The sequence below is a fragment of the Podarcis vaucheri genome (assembly GCF_965113315.1).
Source record: "Podarcis vaucheri genome assembly, chromosome: 4".
In the NCBI taxonomy this organism is placed as follows: domain Eukaryota; kingdom Metazoa; phylum Chordata; class Lepidosauria; order Squamata; family Lacertidae; genus Podarcis; species Podarcis vaucheri.
This window is the reverse complement of record NC_138762.1, coordinates 48,261,207-48,284,924: the sequence shown is the minus strand read 5'-3', so window position 1 is coordinate 48,284,924 and position 23,718 is coordinate 48,261,207. Positions and strand designations below refer to the sequence as shown.

At 39.0% G+C, this 23,718-nt stretch overlaps 1 protein-coding gene and 1 long non-coding RNA gene across 22 annotated transcripts in view; one reads left to right on the top strand and one right to left on the bottom strand.

The window, feature by feature from the left end:
* The window catches only part of ROBO2 (roundabout guidance receptor 2), an 810,838-nt gene that overhangs the window by 650,846 nt on the left and 136,274 nt on the right, over positions 1-23,718 (top strand). For all 21 annotated transcript variants that reach the window (XM_082220702.1, XM_082220695.1, XM_082220699.1 and 18 more), the window contains exons 3-5: positions 1,010-1,167; positions 2,131-2,251; positions 9,348-9,486. In XM_082220702.1, coding sequence (XP_082076828.1) covers positions 1,010-1,167; positions 2,131-2,251; positions 9,348-9,486 — 418 coding nt within the window. The remainder of the gene's footprint in view (positions 1-1,009; positions 1,168-2,130; positions 2,252-9,347; positions 9,487-23,718) is intronic.
* On the bottom strand, positions 8,967-13,449 carry LOC309531369. Its single transcript, XR_014219262.1, has 3 exons — positions 13,410-13,449; positions 10,075-10,194; positions 8,967-9,218 (listed from the first exon to the last, which is right to left on the bottom strand). It is a non-coding gene; the product is annotated as an uncharacterized lncRNA (long non-coding RNA).

Sequence of the window (23,718 nt, the reverse complement as noted above, 5' to 3'; positions counted from 1 at the left end):
TTCCAGACTGCTCCTTTGGTGAGACACAGGCTTTTCTTGATTTCTCAGAGGGCCCTTGTTCCACTAAAGGTGAAATCTGTATTAAAACAGTAATGAGCCTCTTGCATAGTTGAACTACAAGAGAGGAGATGCCCTAATTTTTAGTAGCTGATTTTGGAGCTCTTTTCAGTTCTGTGTTGTTAAGGGTGGCAATTAACCTAGAGACTGAAATATGCATGGAAGAATAATGATAAAATGATATCATTTCTGAACACTAAAGTCGAATCCCTGTGCTGTGACTTAATTTCTATAAGAAGGTAGTTCCCTAAACTAGTTTCCCAGCAGTTGAGAGTAACCTGCAAGTATTTTCTCCCATCTGGTTTTCTCTTACAATTATAGCAGCAAAGATAATAAGTGAGAATAAAAAACAACAACATAACTTTATGTATATCTAGATCTTGGCATCCTTCATGAATTGTTGTTTATTATTATTATTAAACAGTAGAAGTAAAACTGTGTAGTGTGTCACCTCTTCTTTTGCCCAGATGACTTTAAAGCGACTGCTGTGGATATAGGTGCCAGTTGAGAGTCAGGCACACAGGATTTCCAAAAGGTTGCAAGCAAAGTCCAGCGTGCTGTTTTCCTTAATGAAAAGAATTTAGTGTCAGAATGGCAATCATACTATTAGGGTTTTTTGTCCTCAGAAGATCGCATTGGCCAGATGTCACTTGGCAGGTGTGGCTGCAGAATAAAAGAGAAACTGGGTGTGTATGTGTGCATTTATATGAGAGATACTGCTACAAAATACATATGCATAGCCTGTACTCATATGCTGAGAATCGGCCACCTATGGAGTCATATTTATTTCTGGTATAGTGGCTGATTGGGATGGATTTTTTATAATGCATGTTAAATAGCCACCAAAGAAATTTTGACCAAGATTTTTTCTTTTTCTTTGCCAGTATGCTGTTATAATAAATCTTCTTTCTTTTTTCTTCCTTTTTTTATTTATATATTATTTTTGTATCAGTGCTACGGGATGATTTCCGACAAAATCCCACAGATGTTGTTGTGGCAGCAGGTGAACCAGCTATTTTAGAGTGCCAGCCTCCTCGAGGACATCCTGAGCCCACTATCTACTGGAAAAAAGACAAAATCCGAATAGATGACAGAGAAGAGAGAATCAGTGTAAGTCTGTCCTGCTGAAATGGGAACCTAAAAAATATTGATCAATTTGCTAAAATGTGAATCTCAGTGTGAGTTTTCTGGTAAATTGGAGCATTTAATTAAGCACTGCAGCTAAATAACAATGTGGGAGAATCACAGTATGGACAGCGATGCTCTTGGGCCTCTTTTCATAAGCATTTTTCAGGTGGAAGGGTGATAAAAAAGTTCCTTTTCAATTGTCCAGTGAAAGTACACTTGTGAAATCCCTTTGTGACCAAAAGCACCAAATATTTCAAAGACATTTGAAAGAACTGAGGTCACCAAAGTGTCCTGCTACGCCCCTTTCACAAATTTTAAATATCGTATTTTTTGCTCTATAAGACTCACTTTTTCCCTCCTAAAAAGTAAGGGGAAATGTGTGTGCGTCTTATGGAGCAAATGCAGGCTGCGCAGCTATCCCAGAAGCCAGAACAGCGAGAGGGAGCGCTGCGCAGCAATCCCTCTCGCTGTTCTAGCTTCTGGCTTAGCCGCGCTCTGTCCCTTCCCCCATCTCCCGGAAAAGCCTGCAAGAGCCGTGCTCTCTTTAAAGAGCCGTGCAAAATGTGTGTGCGGCTCTTGGAGGCTTTTTCCCAAGGAGGGAGAAGGGCAACCCGTCAGTGACACCGTACTGTGCAAGCACCGCACACACGCTCCATGCAGCTCGTGAAAGGGAGCACTGAGCAGAGCCTGGGATGCAGACAGGCTCTGCTCAGCGCTCCCTTTAAAGAATATTTTTTTTCTTGTATTCCCCCTCTAAAAACTAGGTGCGTCTTATGGAGCAAAAATTATGGTAATCTTACATGAAGAATAGTGCTTTAGAAATAGTAATTACATTTGCTAATATTTATAAATATTGCTACTGGTGTTTTTCTTTTCATCTTTAGTTATATGAAACCGCTTACAGTGTGCTAAAACTTAGACTTTTTTTCATTTTTCCCCTGATAGATAAGAGGTGGAAAGCTTATGATTTCGAACACAAGAAAGAGTGATGCTGGAATGTATACATGTGTTGGCACCAATATGGTGGGAGAACGGGATAGTGACCCAGCAGAGCTCACTGTCTTTGGTAAGGGAACTTCTGAGATATTTGCTTCCTTCTGTTATTGAGCTGCAGGCACAAAATATATATATAAATGTTAGCTTTCTATTGTCACATCTACAATAATGGAGAATTGCCCACGTTAGTTTATGGCTTTCCCGCACTGAATAATTGTTTTCTGATAAGTAAAATCATAATGCATTAGCGTTTCCATTACAGGTACTGGATTAAGGTTAGGAATTACTCAGTTCCACATAGTTAAATTAGGTAAAGATTTTATCTTCCTTTGCATTGTTAGAAATATAGTGAAATATTTCCTTGGAGACAATGTGGATTGCTGTCTGAAAGTACAGAAAATCCCAATGAATTTTGCTAAAGGAATTTAGTGCTAGGAATGAAAATCGTTTGTAAATGTAAATGTCTATCCAAAAGAACATTTTAGTGATCATCATAGTATATATTCCTCTACACATGGGAGTTTAATCAATGTCTTTATTTTTCACCACTTCTTTAAAGTAAAAGTACACATTTCAATCCCACAAAATAGTTTATTTTGGCAGATCTCAGTTTCGTTCATTCTTCAAGCTGGCCAGAATTGTATTCAACTAACTTTTTCTCAGAGTAGAACCATTCAGATTAATGGACCTAAATTAGTCATGGCAATGAATTTCCATGGATCTACTCTGATCACCTCGCTGCCTTGTGGGACATCTTTGGGGGAGGAAAAGGCTAAGAAATAAACACTACTCAAATTCAGAGTGGAGTGGACAATTCTTCTGGCAACTTCTGCAGCCAAGCTGGTACCAAATGTATTGCTCTGTTTTTCTTTGGACCACATCAGTGAGTCCAAGAGCGGAGGCCACTATACACACTGCCCAGGCTTGTGCCTTGGAGAGGTCACTCCAGTGCTTCTAACACAGCAAAACCAATGCAGAAGACAGCAGTTGTGAGTTACCGGTCTCTGCAGCCACAGCAGGCACTGTGATTCTGCAGTGGTTTGACTTCAGCCTTGGAGGTACACTGCATTGTCTCTCGAGACAGATGGATGCCAACAACTCTGAGCAAAAGTTAGTTGAATACAACCCAAAGACTTTCTCTTTACTAGTAATTTATCAGACATTATTGTCTACTTAATATGCATTTCATCCACAACACAAGCCAGAGGGGTTCACTAGGAGTAAGTCCCATTGAACTTATTAGGACTTCTGAGGATTGTACTGGGCTATAGCATTGGGTTTGTATTTTAGGAAACTCACATTTAAATTCTGCGTTGACTCCATGGTAGCCACTATAATAGCATCTGCAGAACTACACTCTTTGGTTATCTGAAGGTAGTTGTAATAGGAATGCTTTGCAACCTCAGGAGTGCATAAACATTCATGTCTGTCAGGCACTGGATGTAGAAAGTGGTTCATACAAGAGAATGGCAAACAAATATTATTTAAGTGTCTGTGAATAATTTGGTTAACTTTCCTTCTTCCAGACCATGTAGGCAGGAAGAAGAAACAGTATCAAAAGGAAATGTAATGTAATGAAAATATGTACTGTAAGCCCACAACTTATGCACATTTAACGTGTGTACATTCATCTTTACGCACTTGGCAAAAGTTTTTAAAGTGGGGCAGGCATCTGGGGGGAAAGACTTTGGCAAGCTTGGCAATCCCACCTGCCATAGCTATGGCCCAACATTACTATTAGCCAGGCAAGCATGTTTTGCATTTTTCTGAAATGACCCCTTGATGTTGGGCCAACATCAATTTTCAGTATGATTCACATATTACATTTTTATATTGGCTTTACCTAGTGACTTTTGCAATGTGATAAAATTATAGAATATGGGGAGGAGGCATTCTAATTTCCAGTTAAAATGCATTTTACTTGATTTATAAGTCCCAATAAGCATGGACCTAACACCACGCTGTTTGCTTGAATTACCACACATTAAAAAAACAAAACCCCAAACATACCATTATCATGGCAAGTCGTGTTAACCTGTGTTTTGTGTGTATCTGAGATGACATTGCTTTCCATGAGCAACTCACTCTAATAAGGATATAGTAAAATTTCACCATGTTGGATGATGAGTTTTCTGACTACTTGAGATAGTTTTATTAATGTGCTTAAGCAGTATGACCTGCCATGAAGATGCTGAAGTTAACCTGCCATGGAAGTGCTAAAGTTAACACTAGTAATTGTTATTTTGGCTTCAGGAAGTCTGCCTTAAGCAACTCAAGGCACTTAAACATTCCACCTTAGGTGGTTAATCTTGATTTAAACGCCTTTTTCTAGAAACCCAGACGCCTGGGGACCTACACACGCAAATGCCTTTTTCTAGAAACCCAGACCTGTAAATGTTGGTCATGTACTTAAAATAAAACCCAGAACAGGAAATTAAGGTTGGTTTGTGTGGGAAAGTGAAAGCATTTAATAACATTTCTGGCAAGTCCACGGAAAGTGCTGAAAGTGCTGAAAGAGATAGACAGAAGTTAATTAGTCATTTGCTGATTAATCTTTCTTCTTCCTTTAAAACATGTGAAAAATGCTTTCACTTTGTCCATATCCTGTTTTAAATGTTTCTACATATTGGTTTTCAAACATTTCCAGGATTCAATCCCTTATTATTTTGGTCTTGAAATGCTCTCTACCTAAAGTCAATTTTGGTGTGTCACTCATAACTGATCTCTAGGTCCCCATGCTGTGAATTTAGCTTCAGGCATTGCCTCTGGTGAAACTGAGTAACAGTAAGTAGGCTGGTTACCAGGGGTCCTGTGGGAACAGTAGGGAGGTCAGGACTAGAATTGTACATAAAGCATTTTTCTTAAATAGCATTGGACTAAAACTTTAAATACACTCAACAAAATAAAAAGAGAGAAATGGGGCTATGAGTACCCGTACTTAAGGAAAATGTGATTTTCAGAATCTTCTACCAAAATGTGAACTTGATTGGATAATGTCCAATGCAAATTGAGAATATTTTCTGTATGTTAACAAACAGCATTGTCAGGGTGTTTTAGTGTTTAAGTGTGGAAATTCTACACACCCCTCCACTCTAGTAACCCACTACATATATAGGAAACCCAAACTGAGATTAAATATATGTGTTAGAAATGCATCTAAATATCTAATATGTATCTGTCCTAAATACATGTTTTTATTCACAAAAGTAACATGATACACAATGCATCATTTATGTTGTCAGGATCCCTATTCTTTAAGTTATGTGGATGTACATTGCTAAGGACACAGAAATCTAATATCAGTTCAATTGTTGGTTTCTCTGAGGTAATGGAGAAAGTTTCTTAGACTTGTAGTTGGCTGAATCTTTTCTATAGAAACATCCAAAGATGCTCTTAGTTGTCTGTTGGGTTGAAATAACCGACAGACGAGTAGCACGTGTCATGTGGGAGGCATCTCTCGAGCAAGTCTCGAGAAGTCCCTTTTATTGAATATTACAGCAATTGCCACGTATGTGCTTATTGCTGATTGGTTAACACAAGTACAAAGCAAAGGTTACATATAGGCATTAATCACCAATAGATTAAAGGCTGGGAAAGGGAGCACAGAACTAGACAGGCATGAAAACCTCCTAATTAAATTATAACTAGTGATTGAAGCAGTACTTCCCAGCAGTTGTCTATGTACTGCTTCATTATAGGTTGTGGATTGTAGCCAATAGTGGCTTTACACTGCTTGTGCAAGGTGTGGTTTATCTTTTCCACCAGCTGCAGCCTTCTGTATCCTGTCCGGCTCTTTCCAGGGGGCATGGGGGTGGGGTAGGGGCTCTGTGGATAGCTGTTTGAACCAAAGGTGAGACTGTGCCAGAAGCCTTGTAAATGCCATCTTGGTAGTCAAGATAACTCTGAAATAAATTGGTGGTAGTTGTAAATATGAGATCACCTATGTTTGTGCACTTGCTATGTTTATGCTAATTGGCTGGCTTTGACGTTACTCTCATCTGTGGGCTTGGAGTGTTGGGCTCTGGGCCCAGAGAAGGAAGCTATCTGTAAGACTTGGATATTTGCCACCTATGCCCTCATCAGCCAGGTGGAGTAATGGGAGGTTCTGGCCAAAGTGACATATGATGCTTTGTGTATAAAGAATGTATAAATGTTTGCTTGGGTGCAAACAAGTCGTGAAGACCTCTCATTGCTTCGTTTCGGTCCATCCTGAATCTGTAATGGGAGTGGGCTTTGAAGGCTGTGTTGTAAGTTTACTCTTCCTTATGATAAAGCACTAGAATTGATCACTCTGGTGTTTTTGACATCCTTCACCAATCCATTTGCAAACCATTCTTTTTGCCCTGCAGTTCAGAACAGCTGTAATTGGTGGAAAACATGTGCACAACTTTACCTGAGTGGAAGTGCTTTCCATGAGCACAAAGCCACCATTGGATAAACTCCTATATATTAGAGCAAAAAACGTGAAAAAAGATAGCTTTGAGTCTGTGTATGCTAGAATAAAACAGCCCTCAATCCACCAGTTTCTTAGAGCTTGTTCATTAAATTTAGACAGAGTGACGATTTGCAAGGTTTTCCCCCCTTGAGGTGTATGGTGGAAAAGTACCTGAAACCATCATATGTTCTGTCAAAGGACTGCCAGGCATGTATACAAATAAATAAGTAAGTAAGTAGAAAGGCTAAACTATGGGTCACCAGCTTCCAAAGGTAGCCAAGGATTTTTCCACTGATCAAGATAGGATCAATTTCTGGAAGCCTTACAATCTTGCATTCAGTAATATATCTACATTCTATCATACAGTACTTTTAAAAAAGGAATTTTCTCTGGGGCAGGATTAACTCAATAAGTCACTATTTAAACTTTCATAAAGATTAAAAAAAAGTAAAGAACATTAGCGCTTTCATTTAACAACAACTGGCACTAGTAATTTAGTACTTTTTTACTTTTATATTCTTTCCACTGTTTACAGGCAACATACACACTTCCCTATTCTTAGCAGCCTCAAATAATTTAAATAAATAATTAAATTGAAATTATTTGAAATAGGTATTTATTAAAATAAATAAACATCATGGCAAGCCATAGGCGTTGATAGTAACTACATCTCTTTTCATTGGTAGCCAAATTGCACAGGACCACATGTCAAATTTTGTGTATTTTTGTTCTGATGCATTCTTGTTGGAGAGAAATGGTATATCCTAATTTTAAAATCAGATATTCGCTGGTTTATTTGAGGAGTATTGCTGCTCTTTTAATTTCAAACCAGATTTCTCTGACACAATGGTGGTAGAAATAGTAGCAGCTGAAGTAGCAGCTGCTCAATTTTTTTGTAGTAACCTCCTTTCTTTTCAATACTTCCTTTTTGCATTTCTTTTAGCATTTGGTATCATGCATACACACCTCACCTGAGTCTAAGGCAGAAATATACTCAAGTGAGCAGCTAATATCACATCACATTTTTATCACATTTAACATTCAAACTTGTTTTTATTTTAATAGAGCTCTGTGATCTCCACTGGCATTCTCATAGCTCCATTGTTTCCAATGGGCCTTCAGATAAGGTCCCGTTGTTTTCAGTGGGAATTCTTATCATTCGTTTTAGTATGTCTCCTGGCTGTGCAGTGATATAAACTATACATTTTGGAGAGAGAAAATGTAAATACGGCTGCTGGAGGTGGGGGGTAGAAATTGAGCATTCTAAGATGTCTCAGATGGGCAGAGGAGCAAAGGGATTTGTGTCCTCATAATGAAGAAAAAATCTGAGTGAACTTAAGAAGGCACTTTACCAGTGGGGAACTTTTGAGTTCATTGGTGGGAGCTTCATGAGGGCTAGTAAGGAATTTCCCCACTACTTTATATTTTTGAAAATGTCCTGCTCTTGTATTTCCTGTCAAGTGCTGTACCATAACTTAAGCCTCTGTGAATTTATTAATGTGATAGGTAGCAAACATTTATAACTACAAGCAAAGTTTATTCGAAGTTATAAAGGTCATAACAGCCATAGTCCAAACAGCAGACACGACATATAACTGTGACTTATTTTATTACCCTCTTCAAAAGCTTTTAATATTCACACAGAAACAAAGTCTGAGAGTGTTAATTATTTACTCAGCTAAAGCTTATAAAATGGCTACGTTATACATGTTATCTATAGCTATGATTTTAATTTATCTGTTGAATGCTGTTGACAGAACAGCAATTATAATTATGCCACCAAAATTTATAGGCAGATTTTTTAAAACAGCAAGTCATATTTCCAAAAATCTGCTATGAAATTAACTTAACTGAGTGGTGTAAGACAATACTTTATTTAGCATACACAAGAAACCAGTATTCTTTTGTCTCCTGAGAGATTAACATTGCAAGCAAGTTATGCAGGTGATTCAAATCCAGTTAATCTTGCATAAAGAATGTTAATTGCTTTGGCAATGGCATTCATTGTGATCATTCTATAGTAGTATAATTAGCTATTGGACAAACTCACAATACTCTCTGAGAACACAACTTGGGAAATTACTATTTTTTCCTGGAAGTCATACAGAAAATAGTAGAGATGGTGCAAAATTAAAATAATGAATACTTCGGTTTGCATGTCCTTGGTATCTAGTATGCACTTCTGTGATTGTTTTCTTGCAAGCTCTTTATGGTTAAAACATGCAACATATTGTGCTTTGCCTTAAAGAAACATGTATTCAATTTACCCATGGTCACTGGAAAAGTTAGAGTTGACTCACATGACTAGCTGAGGTGGTAGCAATCAAGAGATGAAGCTTCTGCAATCACATCTTGTCTCCATATATAATATAAATGAACACATTTCTCATGCACTAACTGCAACTGTTTTTGATTGCTTGGGTTTGTGAAATGGCCATAGCAAATACCTAGCTTTTTTCCATTTAGCCTGTACAGGATTCCCATGTGCTCAGTAGAGTCCCATTTCTGCCTTCCTGTCAGAGCACAAATAACTTGTTTGCAGAGAGGCAGGAGTTCAGTTTGGAGACATGAAAGGCACACCTGTCATTCCACTTTATGGTTTCTAGTGGGAGAAGGAGAAACAAGGCTCAGTTGAGCATACAGGCACTATGTTTGCTGAGGACTGGATTGTTCCCAAAGATTTGAAATTGAATAAAGCCAACTTGTTTAATTTGGAACTCTTGTTTTCAAGAACGACCCACATTTCTCAGGAGACCAATCAACCAAGTGGTTTTGGAGGAAGAAGTTGTAGAATTCAGATGCCAGGTACAAGGCGATCCTCAGCCAACAGTGCGTTGGAAGAAAGATGACAATGACTTGCCAAGAGGAAGGTATGAAAAATACTAATTGCTATTCTCCTTACTGGTGATTCTGATTGCTGTACTTGATCACATTAATCAGAAAAATGTTTTGGACTTTAGTTGAATGCTGGATTTTTATTGCCTGTTGAACATGTGCTTCCACAGTACAATGTTTTTGCCTTTAGGCTGACAAATATGAATGAGCACAGAGCTCTCACCATTGAATCCAGTGATGAGGAACCTCTAGCCTGTGGATCAGTCTTGGTCTGGCAGATGCTGTTGTTAAAGTGACAGAGTGTGAGAGGCAGGAAGTTTGCAAAAGTCATTGTGTTTGGCTAATTAATCAAACATGGATAAATATAGGCAAAATATGTGTTCAGCTATGTCCGTGAGAAACATTGGAGAAACACCACACAACCACTCCCAACTTTAATCATAATGCTCAGGACTTCTCTGAGTGTTATCTTGTGAATGTAGCCCTAGGTTACATCTGGTAGTTAAAATTTCACATGCCTAAACATCAGAGCTAATTTTATACGCAGTACTTCCTTGTGGGTGGATCCCATCCCTCTTTGATTATATCTGTAAAGAGGTCAGGAAAGGAGCCATGTCATTTACCTGTCCCACATTGTGGTTCTTTACTTTCATTACTGGAACAACAAGAATACAGCAATGAGCAAGAAGCATTCATGCCACCCTGGGGATGCATGAATCAGATGAATTGACCACCAGTGTTGCCTACAACAACATCAGACATATTCAGTATTAAGTCAAAGCAAATGCAAATCCTGAGGAGAAACTATTGAAAACAGATTAGAGCAAAATATTGTTAGTAACATACATATATTTATTGTTTCATTTGCAATTTTTCCCTTTACATTTATAGATCATGAATAAATATCAACAAATTCATAATCTGTTTTGAAAACATAGTGGCATTTTAAAAACAGTACCATGCAGAATTTATGCTCTGGCTGGTTACAAGGTTTATTATAGGAGTATCCCTTTTGAATCACTGACCCAACACAGCATGCATTTTATCAAGGATAAAAATACCTGGTGCAGCCAAACCTTGGTTTTCGAATGTCTCGGAAGCCGAACACCAAAAACTCAGAAGTGAATGCTTCTGTTTTTGAATGCACCTTGGAAGTTGAATGGCTTCCAAGGCACGTTTTTCATTCTCCCCGCCCCCAAATGACTTTGCAGTCAGCTCATTGATTCTCGGTTTCTGAACATTTTGGAAGTCAAATGGACGTCCGGAACAGATTACATTCGAAAACCGAGGTTCCACTGTATATATTGCTCTAAAAAATCTGCATAAGTTTAAACCCACCATACCTCACAAAGACAAGGAAAACATTTAATCAGGTATGACTCATGTCAAACTACTGTAGGTAAACAAGAAACTGTTAGATCACCAGCTTGATACCCATGACTGAAATAATAGGTTTTACAATTGACTGTTGCTTTAGAGCAGGCATAGACAGACTCGGCCCTCCAGATGTTTTGGGACTACAACTCCCATCATCCCTAGCTAACAGGACCAGTGGTCAGGGATGATGGGAGTTGTAGTCCCAAAACATCCAGAGGGCTGAGTTTGCCTATGCCTGTTTTAGAGTGTAAATTGTAAAATACAGGCCAGATTCTGGCCGCCAGAATATTCCAAAGGTAGTCAATCATAGTGGTTACATATAATTCCTAGTGTTTGGAAAATGTAAACTGATTAGTAGGAATGGTGTGCCTCTTCAAGTAGCTTATTAATATGACTAGTTTTCTCTTTGATGTGTGTTTCATGCAAATAGGACTGACACATTTATATTGAAGGGCAGTGAGGTCCCTAAATGATGGAGAGCATCCATAACAACTTCTAACTAAATATGGCCAGAATCAAATCCCAAATCTTCTGCTTTATTTAGGCTTAGATAGGGAGCCATTGTTACTCTCTGATATGCTGTGGTATGGATGATGACATTTCTTTGGCTTAACGTTTAATAAAATTTGATTAGGGTTTGTGCAGCGTTTCATGTTTTCAAATTTCTAGCAAAGCCTGAGAGACCAGCTGCATAGCCTGTAATTATGTAGCAAGTGATACAAGATTCCCCCCCCCTTAAGAAAGTGGAAAGATTTTCAATTACAAGTTAAAATTTATGACATACTGTAATAAGTGTTTAAACCTTTACATGGAAGAAGATAGCAGTGCCAATTCTTGTGAGACTGAGGCTACTGCACTGAATGTTAGTTTGTCAGTTTCTTTAAAAATATCACATGGTTCTTTTTTGTATTACTACTATGAGTAGCTTGCTCAAGTTCAGTAAATACCCCTTTAATGAAATTACAATCTGTACTTGTGAGTTACATGTACGGACATTTTCTGATTAAATGAGTATTGGTCTAAGGCAAAGCCTTCCAAATTTTTATGTTGGTGGCACACTTTTTAAACATGCATTTTGCGACACAGAAATTCAATTTTACTATGGAGGTTAAACGAACTCCTTTCCAAGCATTTGCACAATAGACCTACACACTGCAGCTGACACACTAATGTGTCGTGACACAGTTTGGAAAGCTCTGGTCTAAGGAATTGAAAGTGGCAAGCAACCATACCATACAGGAGGAAAGAGATGTGATTGTAGGTTATTATACTGAACAACCACTGTAGAAATACTAAATAGCAGAATTATGCTTTGTGTGCTTAAGTACAAGAACAAACTTTCTAGGTGATATCCAACATTAGTCATTGAACAGACCCATTGCAATCAATATACTTATCCACTGATTTAAGTGGGTCTGTTTTGAGTGTGACTTGGCTGGGTATTTCCTTCTGATTCCCTCTTCCACCTACCAAGTTTGAAATTGGTTTAACTTTGAAAATAGATCATAATGACTTAACAGAACAAACAAAGAACAAAGTGAATAAGGTGAATTGTATGAAGTCTGCAGTTATAAATTATAAAGTAAATTAAATGTTCCTAACTATACAATAAATCATAAATAATCATGTTTCTGTAATTTGAATGGAGGCAAACCATCCCAACTGTTACCCTATTTTGGGGTAACATCTTGACCCAGCACCAAAATTTGCATGTTGATATTGCTGTTGGCTTCACTGCAGCTACAGATACTGAAGGGTATCAGCAATAACCAAGGCATTATTTTCACCCCCCAGTCAACAAAGTTTTGAATTCATGATGTAGATGGAGCCAAAGGAAATCTGAAGCCAACTTCAGGCTGTTCTAGCAGTCTGTAGTTGTGGTGAAGAGACCCTTCTATTTCCTTTACAAGGATGGATGAAATGGAAATTTGGGTTATGTTCACCTTTTAGAAATTCTCTTCTTCACATATTTTCATGGGAAAACTGAAGTGAGTTCTCAACTTGCGTAGTAGTGTAGCAAATATATTTATTTATTTTATTTTAAATTTTATTTATATACTGCCCTTCATGTGTAGCTCTCAGAGTAGTTCACAACATTAAAAATACAAAATAAAAGCATGGAATACACAATAAAAGAAAAGAAACCTGCTAACTAATAACTACTGCTTCACCATATCTCAGTCTAAAATGGTGATGTCAAATTGCCCTTAGATTCAAAGAGTTTCAGCAGAAGCTACAGCTTTATCCTTTAAGAGAGGGATCTCAGATACCATCATTTATCACCTAGTCACCTCAAGGACCAATTATAGCAATAACTATGTGTGCCAGCCTTTTATTGTTTGGACACTTCAGCTACTCTAGAATTCAGTGACTGCCACTGTTAGCTGGAGTTAGTAGCAGAGAGTACATTACTTTGCTATTAAAGGACTGCCATTGGTTGCCTGTCAATTTCCAGGCACTTCAGGGATTTCTCCTAAATTTCAGAAATCATTGTGTTGTCAGCTCAGTCAATAGCTATTGGGGCAGTGGGAGAATAATTACTCTGGCTATTGTAGTTTTCATTAAAATGTGTTTTAGCTACCTGAAAACTTGCTATCCAGGACAGAGACTGGCAATATTTCTCTAAAGGCAGAAATGATTATGACATCACCAAATAGCAAAGTTATGACATCACTAAAAAGCACCCACAGCAACTGCTGAGCTCTTTTTCTGGTTTTCTTGACAGCTCTGCAAACATCTCTCACCTTAAGGTGAGCTAGTTGAAGTTCTTAAAGAGGAGGCAGATGGAGGTTCTGTTCCTCCACAATCTTCCAAGGGAGACTGTTCCACTGTGGAACAGCTCTTGCCATCAGAAAATTCTTCCTGGTGTTTAGTTGGAATCTTCTGTCTTGTAACTTAAACCATTGGTTCGGGCTGTAACCTCCAGAGCAGGAGAAAATAAGCTTGCTCCACCTTCCATGTAACAGTCCTTTAGTTATTTGATGATAGCTATCGTATCTCCTCTCAATTTTTTCTTTACCAAGCTAAACATGTCAAACTCCCTCAACCATTCCACATAAGGCTTGGTTTCCAGACCCTGGATCATCTTGGTCACCCTCCTCTGCACACACACTCCAGCTTGTCAATATATTCCTTAAATTGTGCCTCACCAACTGGACACAGTATTCCAGGTGTGGTCTAACCAAGGCAGAATAGAGTGGTACTATTTCCTCCTTTGATGGGGACACTATACTTTTAATTGATGCAGCCTAGAATCACATTGGCTTTTTTGCTGCTGCATTATACTGTTGACTCATGTTAAGCTTGTGGTCTGCTAAGACCCCTTGATCCTTTACATGTACTACTGGCAAGCCAGGTGTCTCCCCCCCCAACCCCATCTGATATATGTGCAGCTGGTTATTCCTGCCTAAGTGTAGAACCCTGACATTTGTCCCTATTGAAATAAATTATTGTGCCTTGGGCCTAGTTCTCGTTAAGGTTATCTTGAATCCCAATTCAGTCTTCTGTGGGATTAGATGAGCATCCCCTCAATTCATTCATCCAAGTCATTTATAAAGATGTTGAACAACAACAGTCTCAGGACAAAACCCTGTGGCATCCCCTTTGTTACTTTTTTCTAGGATGACAAGGGACCATTAGTGAGCACTCTTTGGGTTTGGTCAGTCAACCAGCTACAAATCCAGCTGGCAGTTAACTTATCCAGCCCATATTTTACTAGCTTCCTTGCAAGAATATCATGCCTTAATGAAATCAAGAAACACTACATCCACAGCATTCCCCTGATCTGCCAAGCTTGTAACTCTATCAAAAGTATGAAAGAGATTAATCTGGAATGGCTTATTTTTGAGAAACCCATGCTGGGTCTTAGTAGTTACAGCATCCTTTTGTAAGTGCTCACAGGCTGATTGCTTAATTATCTGTTCTAGGACCTTTCCTAGTATCAGTGTCAAGCTGACTGGTCGGTAGTTACCTGGGTCTTCTTTTTTCTCCTTTTTGAAGATGGGGACAACATTTGCCTGCCTCATTATGAGTTTTGGCCTGCCTCACCTCCTTCCTTCAACTATTGGCTACTCATGTACACTCCTCCTTTTCTATTTTCCCTTTCTTTCATTTCCTAAACACACCCTTCTTAAGTCTCAGATCATCTGTAAGTGCCTTCTGCAGCCACACCAATTTCTTTTGATGCCTCTTTTAATGCCCTTTTCTTTATTGTTAGAATTGTCTGCTTTTTTACCTTCACTATTTCACCTTTTAGAAACTCCCATCCACCTTCAACTTCCTTCTCTTTGAGCATTTTCTTAGTATTTCAGACCATGGGATCTCCCCAGTAGTTCCTTAAGCTTTTTGAGAATGAGAAGCTCACAGTCCATTTTTGAGTGGGAGATAACAGGACCAGGGTAGAACTGTCTCTTTTCTCACAACACCTAGGGATCCTGATAAGGCGGGTAGAGTAGTAGGAAGCAGGAAACAGCGTTCAGAGGGGAGGGCTAACTAATTCTCACCCTAAAGGCAATGTTTTGTAACCCACAAAAAGGGATAGATGATTGGGGGTTTTTTAAATTGAAAATCCTAATGGACTAATGGATACCTTTTCTGTTCAATATTAGCCCTGAGAATCCACCTCACACTTTCAAATTACTTTTGAAAGGTAGTTAAGAAACTATGGAGTTGATTTTTTAAAAATGCTAAGTGTACACAACAAAGGAACTTTGATATCCTGTGCATTAAATGCTTGGGTATTTAACTGAAGCTTCTACAAGACACAACCAAGGGGAAAATGACCTTTCAATGAAATATGAGTTAATAACACACTATAATGCTATGTGCTTTAGTCAAGTTAATCACAGCACAGATTGCAACTAAATGCAGCCCTATGTGTATTGCAAATTAATTAGAAGTAAGACTTTTCTCTGTGGCATGAGGGATCTAATCCTTGGTTACATCAGCACATTTTCAATTTTAATTAATAACAATTAACCATCTTAAATAAAGGGACAGGAGGGAAAAGGTGATTTCTTGTATTAAGCATAGCACTTTCAGTATCATCTCTGCCTAAATCTGTTGTGCTTTCTTCTTTCCTGTGCTACCATCAACGAAAGATTAATTCCATTTATGAGAAGCATGGGGAAGACAAAAGGATTATCTGAACCACTGATCAATGAAAGGAAAAACTACTGTATTGCTATTCTTATGTACATCTGGAGAGGTTAAGGGCAGCCTCAATACAAAGTTTTCTGTTAAAAACTAGACAACAAAATTATCAAGGTGTAAGGGAAGGGATAGTACTTCTGGTGGGGGGACACATCCTCATCCATCTGGGATAGTTTGTCCACCTTTGGCCCCTACCCTGCGCTTAGCTCTCACCTGTGACTCCTAGAAGCTGTCAACATGGGATATGCCACAGTCTGGGAATGGTTTCAACAGGCTGGCTAATCTAGGTGAGGGTAGCCAATGGGTCTCAAACTTTTGGTGAGTCTGGGACTTCCCTTGCATGCAAAGACAGGCTCTGGTGAATTGAATGGATGAGACCGATAGTGGGTCCAGTGATCAAGAAGGCGGTTACTGCACATTCTGTAGGAGGACATGAGAGTAGATAGGGCTCATCAACTTGGGAAGGTAGGAGAAGGAAAGCTCTGATCCTAAACCTTCACTGCCTTCTGGCTAAATTCATCTGTGAGAGATGCTCCAGGAATAAACCCCAAGGAAAAATCCATAAGTGCTGCCTTGTGGGACATCTTCAGGAGAAGAAAAGGCTAAGGAGTAAACCATACACAAATCCGGAGTGGAATACCTAAGGTGGTTGGATGGTGTATTGTACACCTCTTTCTGCCAACTCCTGCAGCCAAGGAACATGCCAATGTGTTGCTCTGCTTTCCTTTGGACCACATCAGCAAGGCCAAGAGAGGGGTCTTGCTGTCTGGGCAGCCCAGGACCTCTATACACACTGCCCAGACACAGCACTTCATTGCTCCTAACACAGCAAAATCAGGGCAGGAAGCAGCAGTTATGAGTTAGCAGTTTCTACAGCCACAGCAGGTGCTGTGATTCTCCAGTGGTTTGACTTTGCCCTTGGAGGTGCACTTCATTGTTTTTTGAGTCATACGGATGCCAACAACATTACTGCCACATGTTCTGCTTCTTAAAAATGCATCCCTTTATTTTTAAAACTTATTTCTAGCTAGAAGAGGTGCATATATAGCTGGGCACTGAACTGCTAATTATGAAGTTCAATAATCATAGAAATCCGTATCTTGCCAGAAGTACCCTACAACAAGATAATCGTTCTGAATGTTACAAGGCCTAGGATAGAATACCTCCCCTTTGATATACTAATCCATCTTTTGTCAGTAGAAAATGAAGATTAGAAGACATTTAACTTAATTTCACTTCCAAAACTATAATAGCTAATGCTAAAACCAACACAGAATAAAACAAAACAGTCAACAAAAGGTGTGTTTGTTCCTTGACTTGTTCCCAGCTGTTCAACTCTGATAATGTTTCCATTTTTAAAAAGCAAAAAATGGCCAGTGTCTTCTGTTTTCCTCATTTCTTCAAAGAGAATTTAGTTTCTGTGTTATATGCTGAGATTTTTGTTACATGCTGAGATGCTCTAAGTCTTCACGTTCCAGTGCTTGAGGGTTGAATTACAATACAGAAAAGGTAATACAAGCTGTCGGATAAATGTGCCTCAACTCTGATACAAAGAGCAACTATTCTTTCCATTCTGCTAAAATGATGGAAAGAATGGTTCAGTTTCTACTGGATTTACTTTTATGTTATCTTAGTTGTCAATGCCAGTGAAGATGATGGTTGATACCAACTATTATATGGCAAATTATTTTATGTAGTGTTTCAAAACAACTGTATAGTGGTGGTTTGCTGTCTTTCTACTCCTTTCTAGCTTTCCTTATTTTTAATATAATAGTTTTTACCATATTATCCATCAATGCTTTTCACTTTTTATTAACAATGTTTATGACCATTGCACTTGCTTGCTCATCTTTGAGCACTGCAATAAAATGTTTTAGTTTGGTTGTAAATAATTTTAAGCATTATTAAAAATGTATAGAAGACATATAATCTCTTGCCTTCAAGCTGAAAAAGTCAGCTTTCATCCAACACATTCCAAGTGTGTATTCAGGCAATGTTGCGCAATAAGTGTAACAGTTGATTTTTAGATTATATACACACACACTCCACTCCAAGAAATTGTAAACTCTCTTACTTACACCCACCTGCACCCCAAAAGTCCAACTGTTTTGAATATGTTTTGCATTGGAAAAGTCCAACTGCTTTGAATATGCTTTAATTTCTACTAGTAACCATAAGGTTTTCAGTCAAAAAATAACAGAAGTTCTATCAAAATATGTAGTGTAATGATAGCAAGTGTTGAAACGTCTTAACCTTTGCAGGGTAACCGCTATAACTGGTTAGGGCATGATGGATATTGCTTATACTTTATTGTGTCTTATAACAACAAGAAATAAACTAATTCAAGTACAAAAAAGGGAATATACTTTGTTGGCGAATTCATAAATCTCATCTGGCAGCTTTAACAGTTTATGAACACTACTATTTTTTTGGTAAAGAGACCAGCAACTAAATAAATAAAAGTCTTGATAAGTTGCTACTACTTGGCAATGACCTCACCACTCAGATAGGAATTTAGAGGCTTAAAAAGCAATCTCAAGAGCTGCTGGCTGAAGGTGGGTAGGATGAGGCAAAGGTGACTCTATTCTCATAGAGATAAGTTCTGCTGTTAGGAGGAACACCTCCACTCCACAAAGGAACATACCCTATACTGCAGAAGCTCTATGGATGTAGAGCTACCATTAGTAGTAGACTCAGGGGAAGTGTGGGTAAGAAGCAGCCATGGATCCAAAGCCCCATCTGTTTCCCTGTGGAGCCCCAGGATCAGGCCCCTCAATGACATCTCCATAAAAACAAATGCAGATTTATTTATTTTTACACAAACCAGCCACCACTTTACTTCCGGCCAACTCAGTTAACATGCAGTTTTGTGTGTTACATCTTCACATAAGAGAGGTGAATTCCCTCTTTTGCCATATTTTGCAAACAACATGGTCGTGATTCAACGAAGTTGAATGACCACTTGCACAATATAACTTCTGCCCACGCCGACTAAATCTGTATCCTCACAACATTCCACTGTGTGTATGTTTTGATGCTGTGTTAGTCTTCTTAAGTATATTTTATACCACAGTACAACAGTTTGTAACATTCCAAATACTGAAGGCCAGGGGGGGTGAGGCTAGGATAATTTGGATAACTGGAACACAAATGGAACGAGCTCATTTTGTAAAGGGACAAACATAAACTAGAATAGGTTCCTTTTTGAACATGTTGAACTGGAACTGTTTCCTTTTTAAAACACCCTTTCCAAGTTCTGCAGCATATGCTACATAGGGCTGTCCCTCTCCCCCATGCCATGTGGTTTTCCCCTGGAGCCTTTGGCATGCACGATTAGGCAAGACAAAGGAATCAGGGAAAGAATGTGAGTGAAGGGGAAAAACTGACTGCACAAGCTGGCTTCTCTTTGCACAACCATTTGGTACAACTGATTGAAGTATTAATGATAGGCTGCTTAAATGAAAGACTGTTATAGCTGAGTTCAAGCCATGCTGCAAAGGAAGATACCAGCTGATCCATGTGGTACTTAAAGTCAACACTGGTCTGCTGATTGTCACTGTCCCCAAGCCACACTTTCAGCAGGGATCAGCTACAGTACTCTGGAGTTCTGGAAAGCTAATCACCACTGATCAGCTGATCAGCTCTGTTTATAATCCCTTTCTTTTGTTAGGGTTCAGCTCAACTTGGAGCTCCCATGTGGAACCAATCCCATCTGGTCGTGCATATTTCAAGAGTGCGGAACAGAAGCCCCACTTGCTAAAGAACAAACCTGACATTCTATATGATAACACATGCATTTCTTGTTCCTGTCCCATGCCCTTTTGCTATTGTCAGAACTGTACAAACCATACTAGAAACAACTGAATTCTGGATCTTTGTGGTACTGTATTCCTAATTTCTACGGGGTATTTCAACATACTACAATTCCTTTTTTTCTAGTGCTATCTATACATATACCACCACCACTACTAAAATTTTTTATTCATATCCCACCCATTTGGCTGGGTTTCCCCAGCCACTCTGGGCAGCTTACAACATATAAAACACAACAAAACATCAAACACTAAAAAACAAGATATCCTATACAAGCAACAAACAAACCAATAAAACAAAACATAAAACAACAACAATAATAAACAGTTTACAGTTATACCCAAATTAAAGTAACAGCCAAACCCCAACTAAACATTAACCAACACCAACCTGACAAAAATGAAACAGAGGAACTAAAATTAGAACCGTTTAAAGCATTGTAGCCAGTTGCCCCAACCCAAGAGTTATTCCAGCAGTGTCCCTCTGGCTTCCCAGCTGTTCAGGGTGGGTTTGGGCTCTGCCCCCTAGGCCAGGTGGAAATAGGCCTTGCAGCAGGGAGTTTTTCTTCCAGCACTCAGGCAGCAGCTTAGTAAGTTCTGTTGAGTTCAATGGGGCATACTCCCAAGGAAGTGAGTGCAGAACTGCTACTTTATTAAAATGGGCTGCAGAAAATGGGCCACAGAAAAATGGGCCATCAGGATATAGGCTCAAGGTGCCACTCACTGTGATGGGATCAGAAATATATACAAAAAATAAGAAGACAATTTAGACTTTGAAAATCCACTGCTTCATAATAGTATGAAGCAAGGATTTCTGTATCTAAGCTAAATTTAGATATTGTAGATTAACTTGTTTTATTTTAATCATTATTTCACCTACAGATGGTAATGGTTTTGACACAATTAAGTTTTCTAGTTCTTCCTCCAAGAAAAATACAAAGCTCTTTTCCCCCCACTTTGTCACAGCTGGTTACCAATCAATCTCAATTCACGGTACAGTGATGATAGCACATGTTGTCCAGGGGCCAAATCTGATTGGGTTGCATTTTTCAGCAGTGCTTCATATCTGGGGGGGAAATGTGTCTCAATGGCAGGGATTGTCAGCACACTATTGTACAACTGTCGTTAATCAAACCAGCAACAAAGACTGCATTCATAAGAGCCAGAGACTGCCAAATTTCAAAATCAAAATCACCCTATTTCTTTAAGAATTTCCTAACCAGTAATGTTTTTTCATCTGTTCTCATGTATACTTTCCCCTCTGCTTAATGAAATGCAGACTATCTGTAGCTATTACTTCAGAAAAGGAATAACTGTATATGGCATTAACAATTGCTTCTTACAACTACACTTTTAAAGACATTTTCAACTTCTTTTGCTGAGTGTGAGCCAATCTATAGAGGGGTAAAAATACTGTAAGAACACAAGTAAAGGAAATGTGAGAGAGATGTGATCAGAATTCAGTTCTTGCTGTTCTCGTGATCTAATTTGCTTTTCTAGAGCTCTTATTAGTTTCTGTTTACACTGCTTTGTGCTCCTTGAAAGACGAGTAGGAGAAAAATACAACAATAGTGGTTAATATCAATGGTCCTAACTAGTGTTAATGTGGTCTTTACTAGTGCTAATGCAAGGAGGTGATCAGATACATCATACTTATTTGAAAAGTTTGTTGGTGAAACAAGAAGCAGCAACGGTTAGCAGGTACTTTTGAGCTTTCATTTGCTTGGGTGCGGAGCAAATTCTATACTAGCCCACCTCATGAAGTAACCACAGAATATGCCAAGATGTCTGTGGTAATGTGTGGAGCTAGTTCCACCTCTGAATGAGTTCTCACATGCAGACAATGATCTCAAACTGCCAACCAATTGGCTGAGTTTAAAGGGCCAGTTCATTACAACAAGGGCTTCCAACAAGGTTTATCATATGGTTGCCATATGACAAGTTGGTTATATGGTTCAGACTACAATCAGCACCTATACTGAATGTACCATAAAGGTCGATTGGATTATGGTATTTTACCTAGAGAAGCTAAACTCAATATGTCTTTCATTTTCTTTCCCTACAAGTCCCTTAAATACGTAAATGTAACCTTCCATTTCACATTATTCCTTTGCACAGCATATTCAGAGCCAATTAACTTCCAACCTCTTATTTTCTTGCTTCACCTGTCATAGATTATCAGTGAACCATGATGACTTGTGTGGGCAGTGTGAGTAGAACAGATGACTATGGGGCACTACATCAATTCTTTAGGAGAACAGATGGTTGCAATATCTCATGAGCCTTGCTATACACTGGCTGCTCGTTAGATAGCATGCCTTTTTCAGGGTGGTCTAGAAACCCACTGATAATTTGCAGGCTAGAATGCAATGAGTTGGTGTTCCTTCTCAAAATAGCTGCTGATTTGACCACTCTTAAGGGCACATTTACTCTATAATCTCCACACTGGTACTCAAGATTATCATTGTGGCTAGCTCTCTGTCCTGGCATGCTACATAAATAACTTGTACACCCATCAGTCTCTGCACAATTGCATGATTGATAGGTGCGAACATGAAGTCTGCTGAGGTTTACAAGGCAGCTGGCTGGCATGCCAGAACCAGTACATCAGTGAGATGAAGTGGGAATGAGTCAGCTGCAGCCCAAAGCTGATTGTCAGAATTGTATCCAAGACTGTCTGCATTAAAGTTCAAGCCAGTTATACCCTTTTGACTGTCTAGGTATATTCTAGCCACTTTCTGTACTCCTAGAAGGGTGGGAATTGTTCTTCAGATATGAAATGGCCAAGCTTTATCATGATCTGAAGATTTAGATTTTTGCCTCTGTATTTTCAATTCAACTGTAGTCAGTCTTAACATTAAAAAAACTAAAGGAAATAATTTAGGTCCTGACTTTCACTGCTTGCTCTCTATGAAAAAAAATATTATTTTTTTAAAAAGAATAGCAATACTAATTATAACCTCTGACAATAGCATATCAACAGTTTCTGGAAATTTGATACTTCCATTTGCTGCTCATGTGCTTAGTGAGAGCCAGTGTGGTGTAGTGGTTAAGAGCGGTAGTCACGTAATCTGGGAAACCGGGTTCGTGTCTCCGCTCCTCCACATGCAGCTGCTGGGTGACCTTGGGCCAGTCACACTTCTGTGAAGTCTCTCAGCCCCACTCACCTCACAGAGTGTTTGTTGTGGGGGAGGAAGGGAAAGGAGAATGTTAGCCGCTTTGAGACTCCTGAAGGGGAGTGAAAGGCGGGATATCAAATCCAAACTCTTCTTAGTCTAATGAACATAGTAACGTTTTTTCCTGTTGATGAGTGCCAATCAGAATGGCAAATTACTTAATTCATGGCAGCTTCTTGTATTGTTTCTAGCTCTTGGTACCTGCCAGTGAGAAGTTTCCTCACTAACCTTTAAAAACACTATTTAACTTTAAACTTACTTGAAACTGTACCTACCTGCAGAACAAAAATAAAGTTTCAGGGCAGAAGGACAGGTTTCCCCGTGGTTCTATCACATCAGTGCAGAAGCAGAGAGGCACTTGTAGACCACTTTCTCCCAGAGAGGCACTGCTCATGTTGACCACTTTCTCCCATGTAGATTCTCCAGCCTTGTTGCAGTGTCAGAGGAAAGCATGAATGTACAAACAGGAGAATGAGAGAGAGTTAATCTGCCAATTCTCTCGTCTTGTGTCCCCAGCTCCCATTATATTGGAAAGTACAGAGTCCTTGGTATAAGCAGAGAAAAGGGATTGAAGGACACAAAGAACAGTCTGATGGAGGCAAAGGCCAATAATGGCTATGCTCTGTCTCCACAGCTGGAGGCAGTAATGCTTCTGAATACCAGTTGCTGGAACCACAGGAAGGGAGAGTCCTCTTGTGCGCGATTCCTGCCTAAGGATTTTCCCCGCAGGCATCTGGTTGGCCACTGTGAG